We start from the raw sequence: 27,374 nt of genomic DNA, 5'->3' as shown, positions 1-27,374 counted from the left end.
CTCCCCCAAGGCTCCCCGCCAGGTGCTCCTCCCTCAGGCGTTCCGCTCCCAGGTGTCCCCCTGACCCCCTCCAATAGAGGGACAAAACCCTGGTCCCAGAACAGGGCTTTCCCAGCAGGAATTCTTTCCCCAGCTCAGCCTTCCTGGGGAGCCCATGGGTGGAAGGGCGGGGATTCAGGACCTGGTCCAGACTGGCTTGACCAGTCAGTACTGGCAGTTGGGGAACCCACCTCCCTGGGCCTCCATTCCTCACCAGATGAAAGCCCCACCCATGCATTGCAGGGTCTCAGGATTGAAGGGCAAAGGCTGGGGCTGGGCTTGGGGAGGAGCTGCAGGCTGTGGCATCAGTCCTGGCCTCAGGCTCGAAGGCGGGTCCTGTTGCTGTCACCTGCAGGAGCTGAGCTCTAGTCGCAGGCTGGGCAGCTGGGAGTGAATGTGCTCAGGGCTGCATGCGTATTTTGTCCTGGGGTGAAGCCTGCTCCTTCCATTGGACACACACATTTCTTGAAGCAGTGCCAAGCTTTACGAAGGCCTCCCTTTGTAAAGGGGAGCCAACCCTAGTCAGTAGGAGGTCCAGGGTGCAAAGTGGGGTGTGCGGCAGGGGGAGTCACCCCGAGCAGCAGGTCAGGCAGGGGCAGCCCCTGGGCACTGGAGCTCAGAGGGATGAGATGCCCAGCCCCGAGGGTCAGGGCCCTGACTCTGCTGCACCCACGTGGGCAGGGCCGGGGAGGGAGGAAGGGAGGGGGAGCTGCTCTCATTCCTCTCAAGTCCCGGCTCTGCTCTCCTGGGCTCATGCGAGCCCCTCCCTGGATTTTCAAAGGCTTCCCAGGACCCTTGGGCCTGGAGGGCTTCAGGAGGATGAGCCCAGCCCCTCCGGGAGGAAGTGATTCTGGGTGATTTTGTTGGAGAAAAGGGCTCTGCTGCTACAAACCAGTTTGAAAACCATGCCCCTCCTTGCAAGTCAGGTCCAGAACCACAGGGAACCATGAGGGTTGTTCCCTCATGTGCCCTGGAGAGGACCCTCTAAGTGCGTGCTGCCCTCCCCCGGCCCCTCCCCCGCCAGACGATCCTTGCTGAGGGCAGCGATGCCTTTAGAGCACAGAATGTTCTAGCAAAACCAGGAACAAGCAAAGCCACCATCATCATCTCTGAGATCTCCCTTGGTTCTGAATGAGCAAATCAAGAAACAAGGGATGAGAGGTTTCACTCCAAGAAACAAGGAACAAAGCTCCTGGCGTGCAGAGCACTGCCTCTCCGGGAAATCCCAGCGTCCACTGGAAAGCTAGCAGGGAGGCCTGGAGATGGGGACTCAGCCCACAGCCCTCCTGGGGCTCAGGGCGGTGGCCAGCGTCCCCCAACCTGGAGGCAGTGAGATACAGCCGGTGGCGGCGTCACCCCAACCCGTGCGACATGGGCCCCGCCCAGCAGTGCCCAGGGGACTCAGGCCCTGCCCAGCAGTGCCCAGGGGACTCAGGCCCCGTCAGCCCCGACGGGGACACACGCATGAGTGTGAACTGTGGCCGCACAAGTCACAACTTCAACAACTATGACATACATTTCTCTCTTTTTTTTTAACATTTAAACAAAGAAAGAGCAGATTTTTTTCTTTTCTTTCTTTATTCTTTTTGGTCTTTAAAGTGACAAAAAAGAGGAAAAGGAACACGCTCTTACAAAACAGAGCAAGTTTCTTTTCCTTGTACTGTTGAAGCCTGGTTTCCCAGGGGCCGCCCTCGGCCTCCTCCACACAGCACTGGTCACTCGTAGCAGCATCTGGGGGACAGGTGGCCTTGCAGGCCGGGTGCCGGGTGCCCAGCGGGCCCCACACTCTGGGATGAACTTGGAGTGGGAGACGGTGGGTGGGTCCCCCAGCTCTCAAGTGCACAGAGACCCCGCACCCAAGGGCTGGGGAAGAATCCCACACGTGCAATTGGGTTTTTCTGAAGCCTGCGGGAGACCAAGCTGAGCCTGCGAGACGGCTGCCTCCAGGACACTGCGAGGCAGGGAACAGCTGCCCATACCAGCCGCTGGGCGAGGCCGGGGTGCCAGGCCGGGCTCCTCCACGGGACCCCAGCATGCGGGCAGCAGGCGAGGCCGGGGCGGCAGGCCCAGTTCCTCCATGGAACCCCAGCACGCGAGGCAGCAGCAGCCAGCAAGTCACGAGTCCCGACTGCCTCGTGAGCCAGGGCAGCCACGGGCTGAGTGGCGGGAAGAAATATACCCGGCGGGAGGAGCCGCTGGGCTCAGGGCCATCCCCTCCCTGGACGCACTGCCGGTCCCTGGGGGGCCTCACACCAGGCCGACCACCGTGCCCAGTGGGCTCTGCACGCAGCCGGCCAGAAGGCTCACAGGGTCTCCGAACAGAGATCAGAAGCTCCAGGACAGCAGGTGCGCCCTCATCGTCGGTGACCTTGGGGGAAAGCAAAAAGGGACAGAGGTTTAGCTCAGGGTCCAGTATGGGGGACCAGCCCCTCAAGGTCTGAGCACCAGGCTAGGGTGCCCCGGAGGGTCTGAGGCTCACCCGGGACCTCCAGCACCCCCCAGCTCCCGCCGGTCCCCCTTCCCTCAGGGCCCACAGCCCGGCCGTGCGGGGGGAGAGTGCAGGGGGGCTCAGACCACAGGACTCGCCCTGAAGTCCTGCAGTCCACAGGCCCTACACGCAGAGCCACAGAGAAGCCAGCAGCCCTGGAGCCTTGTGGCCTCTTGGTAGGGGCTGATGACCATGCCTGTGCCGGGCACATGGTGTGGAAGGGCCCCCATACATGACTCCGGGGACCCTCGCCTCGCACTGACGGCCCCGTGGAGACCCGAGCCTGGGGAGGAGCCCCAAGCCCCCTCCACCAGGACACAGCCCCATGCATGGGGGTCCCAGGGTGGGAAGGGAGGGCTAGACCCTGAGGGGAAACCCTTTCCCAGATCTGTGCGGAGCCCCAGGTGTCAGCCCTGCTTCCATTGCCCCCCACCTGAGCCCACGCAGGCCCCAGATGACCACCTGAGGCAGAAAGACCTGGAGGGGACAGACGGTCCCCTCAGCCCCGCAACCCAGGGCCAACCCTGGGCCCTGAAGAAAGCAGCCCCCTAAATCCAACAAACAGAGGGACAGACACCGTCGGCCCCAGTTCTCCACCAGCCGGCGGGTGGAGAGCGCAGGGACGGGGAAGGCAGCGGAGCCTGCAGAGCCGAGGGCGCACGGGGCCATGCCAGCCCCACCACTCCTCCTGTCGGTAGGAAGGCGCCCCATAGGCCCTGCCTGACCACAGCAGGGCAGGAGGGGCCTGCCCCCGTCCCGGCCCTGCCGAGAAGTCACTGGAGGGACCTGCCCCTGTCCCGGCCCTGTGGAGAGGCCACTGCCACTTCCAGTGCTGCCCTCGTGGAAGCCCTGAGCTGCCACGGGAGAAACTGCAACCGCCCTGAGACCACCATGCTGTGAAGAAGCCCAGCTGCACACAGGGAGGCCTGGAGGGCACCTGCAGGCATGTGCTGTGTGAGAGTGTGAGGGTGGATGTGTGTGTGAGCGTGAGTGTGAGAGGGGATTCTTTCTCCTCATGCTGGGCATTCCTGAGTGACAACACTGTAAACAATTTGAAGACCAAGCACCAAGCTGGGATCAATGCCACAGAGAAGAAACGGCCGGCAACATCTATACTCCTCTACATGGATGGGCTAAAATCATTAACATAAACACCAAGTCTTGAGTTAGCCAAACATTGTGTGTGTGTGTATATGTGTGAGTAGGCTGTGTGTGAGTGGATGCGTGTGTGTAAGTGGATGTGTGTGTGAGTAGATGTGTGTGTGTGAGTGGATATGTGTGTGTGTGAGTGGATGTGTGTGAGTGGATGTGTGTGTGTGAGCGGATGTGTGTGTGAGTAGATGTGTGTGAGTGGATATGTGTGAGTGTGTGTGAGTGGGTGTGAGTAGATGTGTGAGTGCACGTGTGTGTGAGTGGATGTGTGTGTGATTGGATGTGTGAGTGTGTGAGTAAATGTGAGGGGGTGTGTGTGTGAGAGTGGATGTGTGTGAGTGGATGTGTGTGAGAGTGCATGTGTGTGAGAGAGTGGATGTGAGTGTGTGAGTGCGTGTGTGCGTGTGTAATTGAGTGTGAGAGTGATGTGTGTGTGAGTGGATGTGTGGGGGGGATATGTATGTGTGTGTGAGTGGATGTGTGTGAGAGTGCGTGTGAGTGGATGTGTGTGTGAGAGTAGATGTGTGAGTGCACGTGTGAGTGTGTGTGGATGTGTGTGAGTGGATGTGAGTGTGTGAGTGCGTGTGTGCATGTGTGAGTGTGAGAGTGATGTGTGAGTGGATGTGTGGGGGGGATTTGTGTGTGTGTGAGTGGATGTGTGTGTGTGAGAGTAGATGAGTGTGTGAGTGGATGTGTGGGGATGTGTGTATGTGGAAATGTGAGTGTGTGTGTGAGTGGATGTGTGTGTGTGAGTGGATGTGTGTGTGTGTGAGAGTGGATGTGTGTGAGTGCGTGTGTGCGTGTGTGTGAGAGTGGATGTGTGTGAGTGCGTGTGTGCGTGTGTAAATGAGTGTGAGAGTGATGTGTGTGAGTGGATGTGTGTGGGGGGATGTGTGTGTGTGTGTGAGTGGATATGTGTGTGTGTGTGTGAGAGTAGATGAGTGTGTGAGTGGATGTGTATGTGGGGATGTGTGTGTATGTGGAGATGTGAGTGTGTGTGTGAGTGGATGTGAGTGTGTGTGAGTGGATGTGTGTGTGTGAGTGGATGTGTGTGTGTGTGAGAGTGGATGTGTATGTGTGGCAGTGAACAGGGGAGATCTCAGCCTCTTCATCTTCCATAGAAAAAGCCCGTAACGTCTAAACTGAAAACTCAAGGATCAAGCAGCAGCAGCAGTACGTCGTCTAGAAATACGAAGCTGAATTCTTGTCATTACATATTGCATGTGACCACTGGACTTGTAAAAATTGAAAATACATAGTAAGATTGACACAAACACAAATTAAAGAGAAGCTGCATTTTGGACCATCTCTCATTCACGTCCCAGGTGGTGCAGGAGGCTCTCGGAGGCCCCGCTGACACAGTCCCCAGCCCAACACCAGCTGAGACCTGCCGGGGGTACCAACAGTGACTCCTAAACAGAGCCATGCGTCAGTGCCTCCAAACCACGAGGCTTCACTTTGTCAGTCCTGGAATAACTTCCTCCGACCCCGCAGATTCCATACAGGAAGCTGAACAGTCCCTGTGAGGAATGTTTGCGAGGATTAGAGCCAGTCACACAAATGCATTCCTACAAATACCATTTTCCATTTCTCAGAAGGAAGAGGCAGCTGTAATAAGGCAGCCTGAGCCACCCGCTCCACGGCTGACAGGGAGGTGGACGCTGACCCTAGAATCGCAGCAGCTCCACCTATGCGTCCTCCTGCCCCCGGGGTCCCTCCCAAACTTTTAGGGAGTCACCAGGGATTGCGTGCAAGACGGGTCAGGAGGAGGGCTGTTTGGGGGATCTGCAGAGGCCACAGCTGGTGCTGTGGCACAAGTGGGGTCCCTGCCATGCCTGGAACCTGCTTTGTCCACCCCTTCTAATGCAGCATTTTAGGATTCGAAAGAGGCTCAAATCAAAGGCAACCACACTTCCCTGCAAAGAAACACACAGCCCCAGGAGGTCATTAAAACTGTCTAAGTCCTTCTCCATCAACAACAGCATGTGACCTTTGGAAATGTCGGTAAACATCCATCAGCCACTATCCTCATTAGAAAAATGCGTAACGGGCCTTGGGAGGAGACAGCCTGGACGGGCCCTTCGTCCCGAACAGCAGCAGTGGCCTTCGCAGGAGCCTTCCCTCCCCCGGCAGCAGAGACACAGACTCCAAGGCTGGAGCAGCACTGGCCGCTCCTCACGTCTCTCCTACCTTTCTAGATGACCCTCACTCATGGAGCTGAGCTCAGCTGCTCTGCGTCACTGAGGCCTCCAGGACACAAGGTGTTCTCAGGAACCTGGAGGCCTTGGGGCCCCACCTGCCTGGGAGCCTTCACAGTCCCCACCGGGACATGGGGTCGGAGTCTCGTGCTCACCTACCTCTCTCCCACCCCACTGTCTCTGAAGCCCAAGGCACCAGCATCTCCCTGCCTGGGCCACACCTTCTCCATGGTGAGAAAGCTGGTGGCTCACACCCTCCCCACAGCTTGTTGGAGAAAAGACTGGGACAGCCAGAGGCCCCCCAGGGAGTTGGGTGTGTCCCACAGCTCTGCGCATCACAAGGAGGCGAGGGGCGGGGAGGAGAAGCCGGCGTGGGGCCTGCTTAGGCTGGAAGCTCGGAAGGATGACCGGGCCCTGCCCAGATGCCGCCACATGAAGGCCGGGGAGACCAGGACGGGAGTGGACCCAGGGCTGTGGAGGTGCCCACAGAATCCTATCACAGCGGGTTTTAAAAAAACGAGGAGTCTCTAAAAATAGAAAGTGAATGAAGATGCCTAAGTGTGTTCTGAGGTCATGACTTTGCCACAGAGAGAGGGATGTGACACACACCCCAAAGGGCCGGACCCCAGGACAAAAAGACGGGCAGGGCGAGCTCAGGCGTTTGCTGGCACCACCCACTGGGACGCCGGCGGGCACCCTCCTTGGTGGGAGGTGCTAGGGTGCTTTTCTTCCGAAACTATCATACTGCCTCATAATAGTATTACATATATTATTTTCAGTAATATGTGACATTGTATTGTTATATTTTAAATATTTTACACATCTATATTAAATGTTGATATAGATATATGAACCTTTACATCTATAAAATTGATCATGTTAACATTGAAAGTCAAGATTTCTGGCATCAGACACAAAAGTGAATCCTAGCTGTGTCGACTGCAAAGGTTTAGAAACAGCAGCGGCCCCAGGGGCAGAAAGCAGGAAGCAGGGCTCCCAGGGACGTGGCTGCCTCAGGCCTGAGCCAGAAAACGCACAGTGAGCCCAGATGACGTGGCACGGCGGGAGCAAAGACGCCAGCAGGCTGCTGTGGTCACCACAGGACACGGGCGCTGGCCTCCATCAGCTGACCCAAGATGGCACCGTCTGAGCATGGAAAGAATAGCACTTGTGTGGATCGAACCTGACTAGATATGTTAGCAAACACGTGCGCTTTCATGAGACACACACGCTCAGGAGGGACACTCCTCGGCCACACTGGAAGGAGCTGGGGAACCAGCCCCCGCATCTGCCCTGGCCTCCATGAGAATTCTCTGCAAGCGGGGGGTGGCCACAAGTCTTGGTGCAGTGCCACTGAAAGCTGGTAAGGAAAGAGGCTTTTCTGCAAGAATTCCAGTGAGTAAATGAAGACCAGGGCCAGCACCTCGTAATCCCTCCTGAAAGAGCAAATCTTAAAGTGATCACCAACGGTGGGCGGAGCCCCAGGGTGAAAACCTGGGTGAGCTTGATCTGGAATGGATTAGGCTGACAACCCCAAGCCTGCAACCAACCCCGGGGTCTCCAGGAGAGAACAGCCTCCTGCCGGGCAGGAGCTCCCACTGCCCCTGAAGGGGTCCTGGCAAGACAGCGAGCCCCAAGGCGTGCAGTAAGTCCCACCCTCCACTCCCAATTCTCTGACACGGGGCACATGCCCTATCCAGGGCATCGAAGCCCGGTGGGGTCAGGGGCAAGGATTTGGAGCTGAAGGTGAGACCCAGGAAGCAACCAGGACGCCTGGCAACAGGTCCGCATGGCATTAGGGCATCTCACCAGAGGTGGGCACAATGCTTGGCTTTGAAGGCATGGGTGGGTAGGGGCCTCCAGCAGCGTCCCCCCACGCTGGGAAAGTCCCCCATGTCCCGGGCCTCTGACCCCCTGAGAAGCAACTCCAAACACCCCAGCACCTGCCCGCCTGCCCCACCAACACGACCTCAATGCCCAAGCTGCTGGCGGGAGGAGGCGGCAGGGACCAGCTGCCCGGCTGCTGGGAGCCAGGAGGTAGGGCGGGGCCTCAGCCCCTGCAGCAGGCTCAGAATTACAGGCCTCTGCTTCCTTCTGGAACAAAATAATTACAACCTTCACGTGGGACCTGAATTCCCTGAAAGCAACGCAGGGAAGTCAGCTGAGAAACCCGTCCTCGGAAGCAGAAGAGCGTTTTTATTTAGAGTTGGAGGAAGAGAAAAGCAAGTTTTGTGCAGGAAGCTCGAGGATGCTGTTCTAAAAGGAAAACATAAATCAGAAAAGCCGAAGCCTGGAGACGGCGGCGTCGCTGCTTCTGGCCCGGAGACTCCAGTGAGCACCACACTCTTCCAAGTCCCGGCAGCGGCTCCTGCCGACTCAGCACTCCAGTGCCGGGCAGCTTCCTGATTATTATCTTTATTTCCCAGGAGAAATCAAGATTATGAAGCTGAAGGTCGGAAGTGGCCCATGCTGCCCCCAAGGCCTGTGCACAGCGGACCTTTCTGAAGCAGTGGGTCCCTCCCTCGCCCCACAGGCCCCTGGGCTGAAGCCCATCTCCACCCCTGCTCCCTGGGGCCCTCCCTTCTGTCGGACATGAGGCTGGGGTGGACCCTGGGCTGTGCCCACGCTGCCCACACACACAGCACTGGGGATGCGGAGTGAATGAGACCGGGTGCTCCTCGTCCCTAGAGCCTGGGAATGGCACCTTCAGCGACATCGTGTTTGCGACGTGATTAAATGAGGGTTTCGAGATGAGCGGCCCCTCCGGCACTATCTACGGGTCCCCAGATGCCAACAGGGTACTTTGAAGAGGCAGAGGCCTTGAGCCCATGGAGGCAGAGCCTGGGGTGACGTGGTCATGAGAGGGGGACGCCTGGACCCCCAGGTCTGCAGAGGCAAGAGGGATTCTTGTCCGGAGCTGAAGGCGCATAGCCCTGCACGCCTTCACTCAAGCTCCTGACCCCCAGAGGCCTGGGAATAAACGCCTGTGGTCTCAGGGCCCCAGTGTGTGGAGGTTTGTTACAGCAGCTACAGGAAACTCACAAAAGACAAGGACGACCCCAGGGACACTGACTGTTCAGTGGCGCAGAAACCCTGTGCTCCCAGCTGCTGACGGAGGCTGTGCTGGGTACGCCCCCGAAAGTCCCCTGCCAGGGCAGGAGGAGAAAGGGTTGGACCCCTGGGGCCACAGGAGGCTGGACCCCTCCAGCCTGCACTGTCTGGAAGCTGTGAAATCTCCCCCTTGCCCAAGAGGCCGGGACACCAGGAGAGCATTGAGTCCCCACTTCAGGGAGGTGCCCAGCTTCCATTCTGCGCGTCGGCAGAGCACGGCCCGCCCTGGCCACGACAGGGAAGCACAGGAGGTGCCTGTGCAGAACCAAGTGCCCCCATCGGCCCTCAGAGCTCCCAGGACCAGGTGCCCCATCGGCCCTCACAGCTCCCAGGACCAGGTGTCCCCATTGGCCCTCATGGCTCCCAGAACACCAGGCAGCCCGCCGCCCCTCTGGGCACGCCCCCCACAACCTTCAGTGGTACTGAGGTGCAGGGCGGGCAACGTCCCAAGCCCCTCAGGTCCTCCCCACAGGGGTGGCCAGTGCCACCCACTCTCCGCCACCCTCCTTCCTGCTCCCGTACAGTGCACACGTCCAGTCACCTGTCATCTCCACCCGCCTCTGCTGCTCCAAAGCCTCTGCCTCAAGCAGCCAGTCTGTGGAACCCCCCCCCCCAGCATTGTCCTGGCCCAGGTCCCCCCGACAAATACGGATCCCTGCCCCCAGCCCTCTGCCTGACCCGCCTCTGAGCTTTCCCCTGAGATGCCTCCAGCCAGGCCTCAGGTGCCTCCCGAGAACTGGAGCCACCCCTGAGGATACGGGGCACAGACGGTGGCTCCCCTAGTTCCAGGAGCGACACCTGCACACCGCCCAGCCTCCCCGTCCCCCGTCACTCTCCCTGTCCTCACAGCTGGAGGTCATTGCTTTTATTTGTAAAGCTATCAGATTTTTTTAAAGTTTCATTTTATTTTTAACTGACAAATAATAACAAGACCATCTCACTCCTCTGTCTGTAATTCTCCAACAGCACCCAGAATCTGTGCCTTGGGCCACCGGGCCCTCTGCCCACCTCCGCAACCCCTGGAACATGCCCTGCCCTCCTCCTGCCTAGAACACTCGCCCCCACCCTCACCCCATCAGCTCCTGATTAGCTCACCATTCAGATCCTGGCTCCTGCCACCTCCTCCAGGAAGCCTTCCCGGATCCCAGTCCAGGCCAGGTTTCTCGCTGGATGCTCTGCTTCAAGCCCCTCTTCCCTTCCTTCTCAGCAGTTCCTGTGTGTGATTATGCACTAATTTGGGAACTGGTGATTCACAGCCCTCCCCATTTGGCCCCCCTTCTAGCCTGGGTCCAGTGGAGTGCTTGGCCCTTAGTAGAGGTGTGGGTGGGTGGGTGGTGAGGGAGAGCCCAGGGGAGCAGAGAGAGGACCTTGAGTCTGGATGGGGGCAGGACCCCAGCCCGAGGCCCCGGGGCTCACACTGGGGAGGAGCTGCCTTCCCCTGTCAGGCTCCGTGGGCCCAGGCGGTTGTGGGGGGTGTGGGCGGCGTTGCCTTATCTGGGTCCCCATTCCCAGCTGCAGGACAAGCCTGGCCAGGCACAGTAACCCCAGAGCCCGGTCTCCACCACCTGCCCCGGCCCCGGACTTCAGCTCTAACCCCAGGGGGTCCCTGTGGGTGTAGGAGAAGTGCCAGGGAACGGCTTCTTCTGCCGGCCTGAGAGGGTACAGTGGTCACCTCCAAGGGCAGCGGCCACAGGCCATTCACAGGCCCTGGAGCCGGCCGTGACCACCGGGGTGGAGTACGGCTCACTCAGAGGTGGAGCCTGTTGTTGCCTGGGAGCGGTGAACAAACAGGCTCAGAGGTGTTGGCTCACTGAGACCGCAGCAGCAGGTGACCGGCTGGGACAAGGCCCAACGGCCTCTGTTCCTGCACAGGAGGCCAGCCCAGCCTCGGCGCACCTAGCTCAGGACCTCACACGAAGGGGTGCCCAAGTGTGTCACACAGCCATACGTCCTGGCACGGCCCCTGCTGAAGCTGATGTGCCTGTCCCTTGTGCCAGCCAGGCTGCCTCTCGGCACTGCCGGCCACAGGCCCAGTGCCCTGGCACCCTGTGGTCTGTGGGGCATCCACCTACCCCTGAGCAGGGCCTCCAGCCCCGCAGCAAGCTGAGAGAGAGTGAGGGGTCTCTCACAGGGAGATGCTGGGCTCAGTGTCCCTGCAACGGAGCCGATCTCACGGTGCCTGTGGTGACTGCTCCTTGACAAGTGCCTCAGGCAGCAGACACCCACAAACCTCAGGAAGCTTCTGACACCGCCCAGCCGTCCCCGTCCTCATCCTTGGGCGGCTGCAGGAGCGGCTGGGGCCAGGCCAGGGTGGCCGGTAGGCGGGAACTGGGAGGACGACCTTCCCCAGAAGGCCTCCCTGCCCGAGCTCCAGCCCCCACACCAGCCTCCTCCTTCCGCCCCTCGCTCGGGCATGGCCAGCAGCGCCCCACACCTCACTCAGCCTCTGCTCAGAGAGGTGCACCTTCACGATGGTGTTGGCGGGTCCCCCTTCCCAGGAAAGGCAGGTACCCCCGCATTTCCCCTACAAAGAGCAGACCAGAGGTGCGCTGCTGACACTTCAAAGCAAACATGTCTCCCAAGGACAACCAACCCCACAGAGGGCGGGAAATCCCAGGCCCCACGAGACACCAGCTCTGATCACGCTGAGCACTTGGTCTTTAGCCCTCAGGAAACAAGACCAAAAAGCTGACCAGGCAAACACCACTCTGCGCTTTGGTGCTGAAAGGATCCGGCACCCCCACTCCCAGAGCAGGGGGCTGGTCTTGGCGCAGGGCCGTGTGCAGGCACTGCCCCCCGTGGAGGCAGGCAAACCCGTCTGGTGAGATTCCTCCTCTACTTCCGGATAAACACAGCCGGCCCTGAGCCTGCAAGACCGTGTCCTCCCGTCCTCCCGGCTGGGCACTCCCTGCCAGCCAAGGCCTCAGGCCTCACTTGGGGACGTCCTGCGTGGGGGGACGTCATGCCTCGCAAATGCCTGAGTCCAGAACTTGGGGAGGGCCCCCCAGGACAGCAGACGGGAGTCCTCTGACCTTCCTGCTACCCCTCAGGGGATGGTGCCCCAGCTTGAGACACTCCCCAGACTCAAGCTGAGAGACGGCACCCACACCCACTCCCCAACACGGCGCCTGCCCCACGCCTGCCCCAAGGCCCCAGAACTGACCAGAAAAGGGCCTGGTTCCTGGGGCGGGGGGAGCAGCCAGGTTTGTGCTTGGTCTCAGGAGAGCAAGGCAGATGCAGCCGGGTGGCTGGAGGGAGGGGGTGAGGCCAGGCCAGAGCCTGGGCAGCCAGGCAGCCTGGGGACCCTGGGGACCCTGGCTCAACCACAGTGGTCTCTCATTACTGCTTCCACCGGAACCCCAATACGCAGGGTGCAGCAGTGGAGGGGCACCAGGCACTCCAGTCCCAACCCCCAACAAAGGCTAAGGCCCGAGGATTGTCACCTGGGAAACTCTAAGGCCTCTGGGCAGGTAGCCAGGGAAGACAAGGTCACCAGACGTCACCAAGGCCTAGGCAGAGCCCTGCCCCTGCCCTCTGCATACAGCCCCCACCCCTGAAATCTCTGCATCCAGGGGGCGATTAGGCCATGGAGCCAGAAAAAAGAGTACAGAGCGCCACCACCTGCCCCCACCCAGAGAGGACTCCTCCCTGGCCTGCCTATCCTGCTGGGAAGACAAGAGGGGCATCTAGGAGGTGCTGAGAGGCCTCTGGAGCTGGGAGAGCGGACTTCAGGAGCTCAGGGCAGAAAACAGCCCCTCGGCAGGCTCCGGATGCCCCACATGGTGATTACAGGGGCACGGGTGGTGCCCCCAGCCCCACAAGGTGACACCCCCACACCTCCACACAGCGTAGTGCCCCCCCAGGCACAGAGAATCCACACAAGGCCTGGCTGGAGATTCTACAAAGTGCTCCTAGGAGAGGCCGACAGTGAGATGCTGACTCCGGGAACAGGCCCCCACACCATGTCCCAGGTCCCGGGCACCTGGCCACGCACACAGCCTGCTGACGACGGAGCGCGCACTGACCCAGGAGGAAGATTCGGGGGGGTCGCGGGGGGAAGGGCTGGGCCAGTCTGGGGAGTTGGGGTGGGGGCTTCATCTGAGGGCGGGAAGCTCACCTCACCCTTCCTCCTTTAATGTCCTGGGATGGCCTATCCGTGCGCAGGAGGAGGGAGACGCCCGCTCTGATCTTTGGAAAGAGCAGTGAGAGTTTGTTCCCTGAGTGAGTAACGCAAGACAGGGCCTCAGCCTGGGCTCTCCCCTCCCCAGGATCCGTCAAACCACATCCCTGACTCCAAACAACGAATGAGAGCATGAGAAGCTCCCTTCTGGCCTTTGAAAAATGGCTGCCAAACCCAAACTCGCTGTATGCTTTCAACAAGCACCGGCGGTGACTGGCCTCCTTGCAGTGCGCCTCTTGTGTGAATCAGAAGCGCAGATGACATCACCAGTGAGGGCAACCATTTTCCAGACGGCTGGGGCCCCAAGCAAGCCAGCTGAGGGGCACAGGTGGCGGCTCCCCGGGCCTCAGGGCCCGGAGCAGAGGCACGGCCTGGACACAGGTGTGAGCTTGGGCCGGCTGGGGGAAGGAGGCTGCCGCTGGCACACTCACCTGGTCAGGGAACCAGTTACGTTTCAAACTGGGTTAAGAGCTCCCTGATTTCCGGGGCCACGTGTCGCGCGGCATTTGCAGCCTCGGTTATAGCTTTCCGATACATCCCCTTCTTCTTACGGTTAAATCTCAGTTTGAAAAATTCAGAGAAAGGGGAGAGTTTTGAAATAGACAAGAACGACGTAGTCGGAGAACCAAACCACGAGACCTTCGCTTCTCGCCAAGACGGCTCTCCGTCCTCCTTCTGGCCGAGGCTGATGTCAAGAACACGCGCCGGCCACCAAGGAAAACCATGGATCTTACCCCAGACGATGTCCCCCACGGCCACAGTCCTGCCGTCCTCCGTGATGCACTCCGACACGCTCTGTGTGTGCAGCCTGACCGTCAGGGGCGGCACCGTTTGGCGAGCCTCTCTGGACGCCGAGGGCGCCGATGCACCGTGGCCAGGCGAGAGGTCACCCGTGTCTGCCGGTGTCCCTTCTGAGCCGGACGATCTGGCCTCGTCCAGGCTGTCGCTGCTGCACGCCGACTCACTGGCACAGTCCGCTCTCCCCTCAGGGCAGCTGACAAGGAAAGCCAAGCCCTCGCGTCCCTGTGGACCCTGGGGACAGCTCTTGAAGTCATCGTCCTCACCCGAACTTCCAGAAGACAGGTCTGCCAGCCCACCGGGAGGGCCGTCCACACAGGGCGCCGGCGAGCTGTCCCGCGGGTACCCGTTCAGCTCCTCCACCAGCTCGGCCCGGTACACGGGCTCGTGCTCGCTGTCCCCCAGACGGTGGGGCTTCAGGCGGATCTTAGGGGGCGGCAGGTCCGCGCAGGGCGGCACAGGCCGTGTCAGTTTCAGCTTGGGGATGGAGGCCGAGGGCGCGCAGGACGGCCGGTCCCGGGACTCTCTGTCCAGCACCTCGGGGTCCCGGCTGCCGTCGTCCTGCGGGGCCTGCTGGGGACGGAAGGGCTCCAGAGAGCCGTGCACGCGGGAGGGGATCTTGACCACCTCTCCCTTGCCCTGGGGCGTGCTGTAGGAGATCTTGATGACCGGGCTCCGCGGGACCTGCTCTGCCGGGGCCCTGTCCTCCTCTCGCCTCTCCCTCTTGCTCCTCCTGGCGGTGGCCGCAGCCGTGGGGTCGCCGTTCTCTGGCTCCTCTGGCTTGCGGAGCTCCCTGTCCGGGCCACTGCCCAGCCTCCTGCGGGCCCTGGGCGCGGCTGGGGGTCCGGGGCTGGCCTCCGGGGGGCTCAGCGTGCTCTTGCACTTCTCACAGAGCACCTGGCGCGGCCGCAGGCGGATGGTGCTGAGGATGAGGCGCCCGGGGTCGCGGTTGCGGGACAGACGCCGCCGGGTGCGCTTGATGGTCCTGGGCGGCGGCTGGGGCACCCACAGCTTGTACGTGTCCCGGAGCCACAGCGGGTGAGGGAAGGGGGCGCCTTCGAAGTACGGCGGGTACGGGGGCAGGCTTCCGGCGGGCAGCGGCGGCACGAGGGGCGGGGGTGGCTCGGGGCCGGTGGTCTCGGGGGGCTGAACTCCGTGGGCAGGAGGTGGGGAGCTGGACCCCAGCTGCATCACCTCTGCATCCCCCTCCTCGGGAGCCCGGCCATGGCTGTTGTCGGCAGGGGGGTCATCGACCTGGGGCAGCGGAGCCAACGGGGGTAGGCCAAAGAGGCCGGACCTGGCAATGGAGAGAGAAAAACCACAGTGAGAAGGGACCCTAGCATATCTGCCACCCGCAGCGCCCCCAGAGCCAAGGCTCCCGACCCGTGCTCCAGCAGGTCTGGGCAGCGAATGCCCTGAGTCCAGGGCTGTATTTCGGGATGGTAAACCAATGCCCACGCCCCCTATGTATGTCCTGGGTTGGACACAGCAGGGCAAGGCATGTGCCTCAAAGCCAGGCAGCATATGGCCAGGAGGCCAGCTGCTTCCCTGGCCAGAGACAGGCACAGAGGCTCCGAGTCTCAGTCCATGGCCCCAAGGGACAAGTGGACCCCAGCAGGAATGCTCCCAGGAAGCCTGACCTGGCCTGGGGAGGGGTCTGGCTGCTTGTGGCCCGTGGCCCTGGGCCCCAAAACTCAGGCTCCTTCCTCACAGGCTCAGCCGTTCCCTCCTCTCCGAGGGGCTGGGGGACTCAGGGAAGACCCCCCTAGGGCCAGGCAACTCTTCAACCCCCAACGCAAGCCCCTGGAGAAAGCTCCCTGCAGGAGCCCAGGAGAATGCCATCCTGCAGGAGCCCTGGAGAATGCCGTCCTACAGGAGCAGGGTTCCAGGTGCATGACGTGTGTCTCGGGTGGGGCTGCGCATGGCCCAGGGCTGAGCCCTCTGGAGATGGCCCAGATGCTTTCAGTGAGCCCGAGAGAGCCCTCATCCCCATCTGCCCACACAACCTGGAAGGCCCTCCCTGCCCGCCTGGCACCCTCAGGCCCTCCCCCGCTGGGCCACACGATCTGCAGGGGAAGGGGCACAAGGGGCAGGAGCAGCCACTGCTGGGTGAGCCACAGTTAAGGCCCTGCGGCTGCCACAGCCAGGACACCAATCCCAGGTAAAGGACTTCTCATCCTAGGACTCGCTGGGCAAGGCAGCCTGCACTTAACGGGCAGTGCCCAGCACTGTGCGTGGCTTTGGGGGATTTGTCCTCAGAAGCAGCTCACGTGCTAGAGTGCAGGCCACCTCAATGCACAGACACCCGGCTGCCCCATCATTCTCGAGGCCCAAGTGCAGCCAATGTCCCCGAGCCCTGTCCCCTGTTGGCCTCATCCCGCCCAACAAGCTGCTGTGAGCACGTCAGGAAAACAGTTCTGGGAACGCTGATGTTACCACAAACCACGGGAGACAGGTCCACAGAATCCATGTTTCCACAGTGAACACGTGTAACTGGTAACAAATGAGATGTAATTTTCAAGACTGCTCTAGCTAAACCAGAGAAAAAAGAGAGGGCGATGGAGAGAAAGAGACAGAAAAGCAAGACAGCATTGCAACTCGCCGGGGAGGGCGCAGCTGTGGCCTTGGGGCCTGTGAGGGGATGAACACGGGGTGGGGGGTTCTGCTCTGTGGTGGGTGGGGGTGGTCAGAGTGAGCCCCACCCGCCCCATTCTCCTCTGGCCAGGCACCGCTGCGGGGCCTGCAGCCACGGGCTAGCGACGGCAGGAGCGTCTCCGGAGTGCAGGCCGGGCCCCCTGTGCAAATGGTCTCACTGAGCCCTGCAGCAGCCGTGGGAAGTGGGCTGCCTTCAACTCTGATGGGCTAAGACTTTCGCGAGAAAGGAGAGCCAGGCACACGGGTCCAAGGGCATGATGCGCTAAGGCCAGTCCTGGGCGGCGCCCTCACCAGTCCCAGCCAGGTGCTGGTGCCAGGACCAAGAAGCACAGACCCCATGCACCCTGGGGGCCATCGGGCCACACCTGGCCGCTCCAGCGTTTGTGAAGAAAGTTTTCCAGCACACATCACAGCCCCCAGGCTCCTTTATACGCTGTCTGTGAGCCAGGCCACGGTGGGGCCACCCAAGCCGGCGACTTTCACTTACAGAAAAGGTTTGTCAGAGTTAAGCTGCGGAAGATGAGCCTTTGCCCAAAGCCAGCCCCCACCCCCACCCAGGGTTGCAGGCTGGTGTCTCCAAGTCCCCTGGCCTCATAGCCAGAACTGGCCTCTGCACCCAAATCAGCAGCCGGTTCATCATCTTCCATGAGCACCTTGTGAGCATTTAACACAGGCTGAGCATTCTGAAAACCAACCTCGTGCTCACACACAAGCACGTCCACGTGTATGCACACTCCTCACGCTGGTGCACACGCCTGCTGGTGCACGCAGGCACCCTGAGCTTCTGGGCCAGCGTGCTTACGGCCCCTTGCTGTTGGGGGAGCCAGGAACCCCTCCATAGGACCCACTGCACCCCATGAAAAGGCCTCAAATGAGGACAAATGAGAGGATGTTGGCAAGGAGAAGGCCCCCCACGGAGCAGAAGTAACCCTGCCAGAGGACGGTGGCTACGACAGCCAGAGAGAGGGGGCAACCCCACTAGGGCTGGGGAACATGGAACCCTGACCACACGGGGTTGCGGACTGGGCTGAAGGTGCCAGGAGCCTGAGGAGGGCCCCACAAACGGAGCCAGCCCCACCCCTTGCCCCAGGATCTTCAGCCACGGGCCAGGGGTTAGTCCCTTCCCAGGCAGATCAAACGGGTGGGGGGCAGCCTGAGCTTTGCCATCCCCTTTGGGACCCTGAGTCACACCTGCATCAGTGCCCAGGGACCGGACAAGCCAGCCCTGCAGAAACGGCCGGTGACCCTGGCACGTCAGGCAGCCATACTTCCTTCCTGGAGCTGCCGCCCTGCCCAGGCCGCACCCCAGCGCACTGGTGGGTAAACAGGGTGGGAACAGAGCAGGGTGGGAACAGCTCACTCTGCAGGCTGGGACGGGTAGGGGAACCCAGTCCCAGGGATCTTGCAAAGCTAACAGCAGAGCCCCCAGGCTGCTGGGACCTCGGCTCCTGCCCTCCTTGGGCAACCCCATGAGATATAGATCACAGTCTTCCCATTTCATAGATTGGCTGGTGAGGCCGAGTGAGACCAGGGAACGTGCCTCCAGGCTGAGTGGGTGGGTGCCCGCTGGGGTCTGTTGCCTCCAGGCATGGGGATGGCGCTGGCACAGGGAGAACCTCAGTGGCTTATCCTGGACCCTGGGACGTGAAGAGTGGTCCTTCTGGAAGTGCACAGGTGCGCTGTAGTTCCCCACACACCCACCCCCTAGGGACAGGGGGGCCCCGCTGGCCTGGCTGTGACCCACAGGTAACACCGAGCCTTGGCAGGTAGGAAGATAGAGTGGCCCTGGAGCCAGATAAGCCTGCTGGGTCCAGGCTGCCCTTTTAGAGCCACCAGTTGGGCCTTGCCTGTGAGGAAGGGAAGGACATGCGAGGGGCCCTACGGGGACCCTGCCTGTGGGGAAGAGGACATGCGAGGGGCCCCTTGAAGTAAGCCTCACGCAGCATCCTTGTGAGCTCAGGGACGGAACAAATAATCTTTGCTTTGAGAAAGGGCTAGGGAAACTGAGGCAGGGGTGAGATGCCCTGGAGTCTCTAATTGCAGAACGGACCAGACCCCAAAGCAAAAAGTACACCAGTGCCACTCCTAATGGCACAGCAGCGTCCCGGCAAGGACACGGGGGCCCTGGAGACCAGGCCTGAGGTCCTCAGCCAGACACAAGTGGCCGAGCCTTAACTCGGCCATGGCGGCCCTGGGGGCTCTCCTGGATGTCAGGCTCAGCCAAACTCCCAGAAAGGCCCAGGCTTGAGGTCTGCCCGGGGCCGTGGCCAGGAGGAGCACAGCCCTGGCTGCCTGCCCAAGCCCCCTGCACTCGCTGGCAGCGCCTCCCCATGGCTTCCCCATTCTACAGACCAGGACGATGAGATGGCAGAGGCCCATATGGCAGCCCCCTGTCTGGCCTCCCGGGCCCACATTCACCCTGGACCTTCCTTCCTCGCTCTCTGATCAGGAAAGGCCACCCTGTTGTGGCCTAAAGAGGTAAAGAAAATGCGGCTCCTGGAACAGGAAGAGGCAGTCTCAGTGCAGCCCAGGACAGCCTGAGTCTGGCACCCAAGGCCTCGGCTATGCTCCAGTGTCAGTCTAGAAAGCGTCTGCAGTCTCCCCGTAGCCCTGCAGACACCCACAGCAGGACAGCATGTGGGAAAAGGGCGGGCAGGTCAGGCCTGCTGGGGGCAGTGGGGCCTCCCCCGGCCACCTCTCTGAGGGGTTAGGGAAAAGCAGGCTGGCAGGAGAAGCCACAGGCTAGACACCAGGGGAGCACCTCCTCCAAGGCCCCACAAGGGGAGCCGGCCTCACCCTGTGGGCACCTGCCCCAGGATCTCCAGGGGAGAGCAGGTAGGGCCAGGTGGCCACGGCCGGCCCCCTGTGTCCTGGACTCAAGGGTTTATGAGCCATCAGCATAGTCCCTCTCTAAGCCCTGTGGGGCTCCCCAAGTAGCACAAGGTCAGGCCCCCACCCCACGCCCTCCTTACCCACTCACTCAGATGCCATCCCCTTGAGACGCTCCTTAGACCAGCCATGCTAGCCAGGCCTCCTGGTGCCCTGGCCTTCAATGCACTAGGCCTGCGCCCCTCTCACTCCCCAAGGGCAGGGGGCACAGCCTATCACCATTGCAGCCCTGGCCCAGGTGCTCCCCCCTTTGGTTGTTGAGTGAATCATCCCAAGAGCAGCCCCCAGTAGTGCAGCCTCCACCTGGACAGGTGAGCCCAGGACAGAGCTCAGGGTGCCCTTCTGCCAGGACAGGCAGTGTCTGGGGTTCTCAGTGTGGGCTAGGGTGTCTGGGCTAGGGTGTGGTTCACAGAGGACAGTCCCCTGACCTTTCCAGCAGTCTGTGTCTGGAACCATAGGCAACCCACAACTGGGGGAGGCCGATAAATACCAGCTCAGGGATCGAGCCAGGAGGCTCTGGTGGGGCAGGCCAGCCCTTCCGCACCCGGAGACACATCTGTCCTCAAGCCACCCCTCAGCCAGGGCCACCCCACCCAAGATCCTCAACCAGAAGCATACCCCCAAATCACCCGCAAAACAACGCAGGTCAGGGCAAGGCTTGTGTCATCGATGCTCTGGAAGGAACTACCACATTGGCCCAGATTGGGGGAAGATCACTGGAGGCCGCCTGTTCCGGGCTCAGCCCACTTCCTGGCACACAGTAGGTGTGCAGTGAACTCACCCAGATGTACACGCAGGCTGACACTCAAGAGAATCTTGCTTCAGATCACATGGCCCTTCTGGCACAGGCCAGGCAATTCCACCCACCTGCCAAGCCCCTCTCCCCTCCGCTTTGCAAGCAACGGAGAGAATGCCATCTCCCAAACCAGCCGACAACAAACGCTGGCTGCTGGGCCCACCTCAGCCCTGCATCCCCGCGCCTGTGTGAGCAGGGCCGCCATTCCCGTGGGATTGCTCTGAACAGGTGCCTGGCTGCCCACCGCCTGCACTCAACAGCGCTGGTTGCCCTGGGACCCACAGGTTCCCTGAGGTGGGCGGACACCTGTCATAGGGCTCCCAGCAGCTCTTCCCTGTGAGTCAGCACCCACACTTGGGGACTGGGCTTCCACTGTCACACGCAGGGGATAAGGGCGGGCACCACGCCCTGATGAGAAACTGGCACCTGGGGAAGGCAGGTCAGCACCCTGCGGTCCGAGGCAGGGCTGGAAACAGGAGCCCTGGGACTCGGGATACAAGGGCAGAGAACCGGGTGGAGACTCAGGCTCAGGGGAGATGAGGGAGGGGGCAGGGGTCCTTCCAGGACAAGCCTCAGGACTGGGGGTCGGGGAGCCTGCTCTACCTTCAGATTGCCCACAAGGACAAGGGGGCCAGCCTAAGGCAGCACGGGCGGCTGCTAAGTGGCTGTGCCCGCAGAGGCCCAGCGCCCGGCTCCGTGGGTGGCTCTGGTTACAGCTGAACGTGGCAGGCAGGGTTAACACCCATGCATCCTACAGCTGCCAGTTCCCACGCCGGGGGTCCCATCGGGCCTGGTTTTTTCCATGAAGGGGAGGTGGTGGTGTAGATTTGCAAACCAGGTTAGCCATGGGCCTCAGGGAGGAGAGCCCGAGGCCACTGCAGATATTCTCAGCCTCCCTTGTCCCGAGTCAAGGAGCCTGGGAAATGGGGCAACCCACTGCTGCTCGTGCTCCTCTCCAGGGAGGAAAGGCCAGGCAAGGTGGTGCAGGTCTGGCAGGGGTGCGGCCCTGCGGACCAGGACCAAGCCCAACCCTGACTGCCAGAGGAAGCTGAGGCCGATGGTGGAGGGGATGGCAGCTCCCAGGTGGCGATTCTGCAGCCCCCGAGTGTCCCTCCGTCCTGCCCGTGCACTCCCAGCGGTAGCCCACACGGAGCGGGCAACAGCCACACGGGAGCCATATGTTAAATCACATGACTTGTGGATAAATGGCTTCTGGCACATCTAATGAAGAAATAACGTCTGCGAAATAATTGTGGAAGGAACACGGTCCCCTCTGCTAATTCATGTCACCAGGCAAAAATCTGGGCTCCACGGATGGAAAAAGTTGGGCCTTTACAAGAGGAGCCTTTTCCTTTTCCCAGTTTCAAAAGAAAGCCCTGCAGGAGCGCAACGAGGCCACAGCCTGATTCATGCCTAATCATTGATCTGGCAGCGACAGCTCCCTGCCATGTGACGCGGTGTCCAGGAGGCTCATCTGCACTGCATGGGTCCCTGCAGCCGGTGCACAGGTGCCTCTCAGGAGGAGCCGCCCCGCCCTGCCCTGCGCCCCCCACCCAGGAAGCCAGGGCTCCCACAGCTTGTACCTCTTCACGCCCCCATGACTCAGGGCTCCCTGGCCTGAAACTGTTCTTAAATCGCACAGCTGGGCGCAACTGCTCTCCCCGAATCCAAACCTCAGCCGCGGAGTCACTCCCAGCAGCCAGGGGCCCATGGCCTTCGACAGGGCACCCCCACCTGTGAGTAATTGCCAGGGCAAGGCCACGGCGCATCTGACCCTCCCCCGCTTTAACGACAATTCTGCCAACAGCGGAATTCAACAGTGGGTCTGAACAAAGAAAAGTGCGTTAATTATGGCAGATGTGTGGAGTTCCGGGACCCCGGCCCTGCGCCCCCCGCCCCGGCCCGGCCCGGCGCCCGCCCCGAAAAGTCGCGACGACTTTGAGAACCACTTTCGCCCCCCGAGTGGCGGCCGCGCTCGCGCGCCCCGAAACCCCGGCTCGGCAGAAACCGAAAGCGGGCGCCGGGGCCACGCCACCCCCCACCCCGGAGGCGGGTCCCGGGTCTCCGGGCGGCGGAGGGGGGTGTCGGGTGGGGACCCCGGGGGTGTCCCGGCCCGCGCCCCCGCTCACTTTTTCGTGCAGTCCAGCAGGATCCCCGCGAAGCTCCGCTCGCCGCAGCTCACCGTGACCACCAGCGCGCCGTTGACGACCTGCTCCACCCGCACCGGCAGCCGGCAGCCGGCGCGCGGCTCCATGCTCCCGCCGCGTCCCAGGCCGCCCCCGCCCCGCCGCCGCCGCCGCCGCCGCCGCCGCCGCCGCCGCTGCCGCCGGGTCAGCCCCGCGCGTGACGCCGCCCCGCGGCCGCCTGACGTCACAAAGCTCCGCTGGGGCGGCCGCCACAGCCGAGCCGGGCCGGGGGCGCGCGGCCGCGGGCTCCGCTCCCGGGGACCCCGCCCGCCGCCGCCGCTGCGTCCCGGGAGAAGCCGCGCCCGCCCGCAGAGCTCGGCCGGACGCGCGGGGCGGACCCCCGGGCTGGAGAGGGGGCTGCGCCGGGGCTCGCGGCCCACGCTGGCCGGGAGTGTCCCCTGGCTCGGGGGGACCCGAGAGCCACGAGCCCGGGGGCGGCGCGCGGGACACCCGCCGTGGCCGGAGCCCCGGGACCCCATCCCCCCACTCCCCTGCCTGGGGCCGGTCCCGGGCCCCCCTCCCCCTCCGGGGCCAGCCCTGCGCCCTTCCTCCCTCCCTCCCTCCCTCCCCGGTGGCCCGGATCCTCCCGCCTGGGGTCGGCCGCCCGCGTGTCCCGGCAGCGCCCCGCGCTGGGCTCTGGTGGCCCCGGGCACTGCGGCGAGGAAGTCCCGGGCGGCGCGCGCAGGAAGCCGGGGCAGGCGGAGGAGACGCGGGGCGCCCGGGGGCAGCGGCCTAGTGCCGCCCTCGCCGCGTGGGGGGGCGGGACACTGGGTCGCCCCACTGGGCTCGGCGCCTCTCGGGGCGACAAGAGGGCGCGCCCGGCTCAGGACCACCCTGCGCGCCTGGGGGTGGCCGGCACCGGGGCCAGAGGGGTTAACTCCGTCCGGAGGTCTCGGGCGTGTCTCTTCGGGTTGCCGGGCCCAGGGGCCAGGCGCGCCTCCGCCAGTTTACAAAGGAAACAGCCTCCTTCCCCCGCGGCAGGGGCTCCCCGACCCGCGGGCGAGGAGTGGGAGGTGACGGCGCCGGACCCCCTTCCCCCGGGACCCCCGCAGGAGCCCGGCTCCCGCGTCTTCAGGCGTCAAAGCCCCCGACTTCCCCGAGCACCAGCACGTCCGCACCCGGCTCAGAACGCAGGGGCCCGGCCTGCTGCGGTGACCTTGGCCCCAGGCCGGGCTTCTGAGCCGGGCTTCTAGCTCCTGACGAGGACTGGAGGCGGGGCGGGGGACCGCGGAGTTGTCCTGGCGACCCAGCGCCGCCCGGCAGGGCTCCTCCCAGCCTGGGAATGGAGGACCACCGCCCCTGGTGCCACTGGGGACCGTCGGGTCGCTGGCGCCTCTCGACCTCGCCCTCCGGCGGCCGCGCGGCAGGGGGAGCCTCAGAGAGGAGCCAGGGCGAAGTGAGGGAGCCCGCGGGGCCTGGGACACCTGACCGTCCCGGGTAGAACAGGGGTAGGGACCGAGGCCGAATGAGCCAGAGTTCCGGCCGGGGACAGCCCCAGAGGAGGCCTGGAAGCCCAGCGAGCGTCTGTCCTCCTCTGTGCGGCCTGGGGCTCCCGCCAACACTAAGCCCTTCCTGGGGCCTCAGGCACCTCAAGGTGCCCCGCTCTCCAGGATCAGCCAGCCCCTGCCCACTGGCCGCCAGGCCTGCAGTGGAGCCTGCCTGCTGTCCTGCCCACAGGCCTCTGCAGCTGCCCGCTCCAGAGGGTGGGGCTGACTTTGGAGGAAAAATGCCAGGCAGCAGGGACCCCCTAGCCACCCTGCTCCGGGTTGGGCTGAGCGGCCGTCCTGAGGCTGCCCACTTGCTTGGCTCTTCTTCCTGCCTGCTGGAGAGGCCTGCTGGGCACTGCTCTTTCTGAGCAGTGGGGACTGCCAGGGCGAATCAGCATTCAGGCTGGTGGGGCCAGCATGGGGTGGGGTTAATGCACAGGGGGCTGTATGTGGGTGGGGGGATCCAGAAAGAGTGTCCAGGGGAGCTGTCAGGGGAGCACCAGCATTCACCAGGGCCCCACCAGGTGGGGGTGGGGGTGGGCAGGATCCTCTGCAAGGTGTCTGCGTGTGCCTGGGGCTCCTGGTGACTTCCCACACCAGCAGGAGGAACAGTTTGGGGTGTGCTGAGGGACCCACCTGTGGACTTGCTGGGCTTTGAAAGGAACCAAGGCTGGGTGGCGGCGGGCAGGACAGGGGAAGAGGGTTCCAGGGCACAGAGGGCCAGACAGATGCACCCAGCAGCTGGCAGCTCTGGCTGGAGAGGGGAAGAGGGCAGTGAGAAGCATGGCTGGCCCATGGCACCTCCTGTCCCTCTGCCCTGCCCGCCTTCCCTCTGCGTCTTCCCCTCTGGCCTGTGCTATTTACTGTGTATTTTTAAGTGAACTTGGAAGCCGTTTTTAAAACCTGCTCTCCACTAGGTAAGGTATAAAAAAGACCATCTGCAGACAGGGAGACCATTTTTGCAACTTAAACGGTGGCTGTTGAGGGCCTCCCCCAGCAGCCCTGCCCCCGCACCTGCTCCCGCTTGCTTCCCGCCCCGCTCCAACCTGCTTGTTGAAGAAGAGGCCACGGGAGTTTCCAGAGTCCCCGATTAAAGTGCAGATGTCCTTGGGGACCTCATCCGCCCAGGTATCCCCTCCTGTCTGACCCTGTATTTGGGGGTTGGGAGACTGTCCTAGGCTTGCCACTCTGAGCATCTCCCCAGGGGCCACTCTGCTCATGCCAGTCAGTGAGGTCTGCCCAGTTCTGGGAGGCACCCTGGGTACTGGGGCTGGCGCTGCCCACAGTGAGAGGACCCTGAGCTGCCTGGCTGGGCTGGAGGAGCCTCGGGAGTATGCCCCTGGCTGGGGTAAAAAGGCCAAGAGTGGGAAGAGACACCTCTGAGGTTTTTAGACTTTGTCTTCAAGAGACTTGATCCAAACAAAAGGTCTTAAAGCCTCTGGTCCCCTGGCTGTAGGCACAGCCGCAGCAAGGCCTAGGACATGCCCAGCTCGGGACAGCCCAGCCAGTCGGATGGGGCAAGCTGAGGGGACAGGAGACTGCCCAGAACTTCCCCGGGGGCTGGGGGTGGGTGACCAGCAGTTGGCAGGATGGGTGGCCTGAAGGGGTACAGTTGAGGGAGGGACAGGTGGCTGGAGGAGGAAGCAGGGGCTGGCCTCTATGTCCCCTGAGACAGCAGGGGAGGAAGGCAGGAACCCCACAGGCCACCTCCCCTCAGGGTCTGCCTCCCCTGCGGTCCTTGGAGGAGCTCCAGGATTTGTTCTCCCCGGCAGCCTGGCTCACTTGCATCACCAGCTCCATGCCCGCCCCTTGTCTTTCAGGGTCGCTCCCCCAGGTCTGAGCTCAGAGGGCCCTCCTGACTGCTGGACCTGGACCTGCCCAGCACTGTCCTACTGCACTACATGATCAGTGAGATTTGGGAAGGACAGTGGTGAGCAGGTTCTCAGCCTTTGTTGGTCTCTTCCACGAGATGAGGCTTACAGGGGCCTCCCCATGACTGAGGTGCAGCCACAGCCTGGCCTGTGTCCAGCCTGCCCCAGAATCACCTGGTATCCCCCAGCCCCCAACACACCTGGGCTTGCTTGACCTTCCTGGAGCTCACCGGGGCCTGGCTGTGTGCAAGTCTCATGCAGCATAGTTAGGTGCTCCTGAGGTGGATCCTGGAGCTCACTGGGGCCTGGCTGTGTGCAAGTCTCATGCAGCATAGTGAGGTGCTCCGGAGGTGGACTGAAGGTCAAGATGGAGGCCTGGAAGGCCACAGCCACGAGTCAGAGACCACAGATTTCTCCAGAGCTGGTGCCCAGAGGCCAAAGGCGGGAATGGGCCTTGAGGCTGGGACCCAGGTTGCCTCATGGCAAGCCTTTTGCCCACAGCAACTGTGGAAGGCAGGAGACAGGACAAAGCCTTTAATACAGAGGGCCTGCTCTGATTTCAGTAAGCAACCATTTATCACTCAAGAAGCCTGGACAGAGTGGGGAGCAGGAGCACGCCAGGCCTCCTCCAAGGTGTCTGGCAGGGAGGCCAGCCTGGGGAACACACTCCTTATCCCTTGTCGTGTCGTCTGAGGCAGGGGCTCAAGGCAATCTTTGCAGATGCTGAGCCGGGAACCCTCGACCTTCTAGCAGGCCACAGATCTTTGGGCAGCGTTTGTTTTGTTCTGCTCCAGTCTGGAAGCCCTTGGAGGGCAGTGTGGGTCTACAAGGCCAACTTTGTCTTGTCTGTTCTGGAGCTGTCTCCCTGCCCCATGGGTTATCAGGATGATATAGGGTCACATCCCCTGAGGCAGTATCTCAAAGGACTGGCTAGGAACAGAACCTGCCAAGACTCCACTGGAGGTGGTGCAGAGAGCTGAGCAGGCACATAAACTCTGAGGCCAAACTGCTAGAGTCCTGCCATGTGACCTTGGGGAGACCGCCACCTCCCTTGTGCCTCAGTGTCCTCATCTGTAAAGTGGGAAATATGATGGTACCTAACGTGTAGGCTCATACTGAATATTAAATAAGTTAATATTAAATGAGATACTTAGTACAGCACAAGCCCCAGTAAAGCTTCCATGAGTCAGCTGCCATCACCATCATCAACACTTTTGTTATTATCACCACTGTCACTATCACCACCACAGCCTCCACCATCACCACTACAGCCATCATCACCATGATCATTACCATCCCACCTCCCCCATCACTACTACCACCGCCACCATCACCATTATCACTAGTACCACCACCACCACCATCATCACCACCATCACCACCACCATCACCATCACCACCATCACCATCACCATCACCATCACCACCATCACCATCACCATCACCATCACCATCACAATCACCACCATCACCACCATCACCATCACCACCACCACCACCACCATCACCATCACCACCTCCACC

The 27,374-nt window shown here is 62.0% G+C and overlaps 2 protein-coding genes across 11 annotated transcripts; one reads left to right on the top strand and one right to left on the bottom strand.

Moving 5' to 3' along the window:
- Positions 1–1,590: 1,590 nt before the first annotated feature.
- On the bottom strand, positions 1,591–22,614 carry PWWP2B (PWWP domain containing 2B). 10 transcript variants are annotated; one of them, XM_054523083.2, is made up of 4 exons: positions 22,436–22,614; positions 13,903–15,263; positions 10,084–10,201; positions 1,591–2,407 (listed from the first exon to the last, which is right to left on the bottom strand). In XM_054523083.2, exons 1-4 carry the CDS (start codon positions 22,558–22,560, stop codon positions 2,365–2,367), a joined length of 1,647 nt encoding a protein of 548 aa, XP_054379058.1. In that variant the 5' UTR covers positions 22,561–22,614; the 3' UTR covers positions 1,591–2,364. The 10 variants fall into 10 exon arrangements, 7 of the variants coding, with proteins under 7 accessions (XP_054379058.1, XP_054379062.1, XP_054379059.1 ...); XM_054523084.2 differs by lacking the exon at positions 1,591–2,407 and adding an exon at positions 8,014–8,290; XM_054523085.2 differs by lacking the exon at positions 1,591–2,407 and adding an exon at positions 8,061–8,763.
- Positions 22,559–27,331, top strand: LOC134761987 (collagen alpha-1(I) chain-like). The gene is made up of 4 exons (XM_063727240.1): positions 22,559–22,571; positions 22,685–23,888; positions 24,897–25,107; positions 25,800–27,331. Exons 1-2 carry the CDS (start codon positions 22,559–22,561, stop codon positions 23,683–23,685), a joined length of 1,014 nt encoding a protein of 337 aa, XP_063583310.1. The 3' UTR covers positions 23,686–23,888; positions 24,897–25,107; positions 25,800–27,331.
- The last annotated feature ends 43 nt before the right edge of the window (positions 27,332–27,374 follow it).

This window comes from Pongo abelii, chromosome 8 (assembly GCF_028885655.2).
Source record: "Pongo abelii isolate AG06213 chromosome 8, NHGRI_mPonAbe1-v2.0_pri, whole genome shotgun sequence".
Taxonomy (NCBI): Eukaryota; Metazoa; Chordata; class Mammalia; order Primates; family Hominidae; genus Pongo; species Pongo abelii.
This window is presented reverse-complemented; position numbering and strand designations above follow the sequence as displayed.

Coding starts and splice junctions, on each gene's coding strand:
- PWWP2B (XM_024254302.3), bottom strand. CDS start 22,560: ATGGAGCCGCGCGCCGGCTGCCGGCTGCCGGTGCGGGTGGAGCAGGTC. Junction 15,264..22,435: donor CTGCTGGACTGCACGAAAAA/GTGAGCGGGGGC, acceptor CTCCATTGCCAG/GTCCGGCCTCTTTGGCCTAC.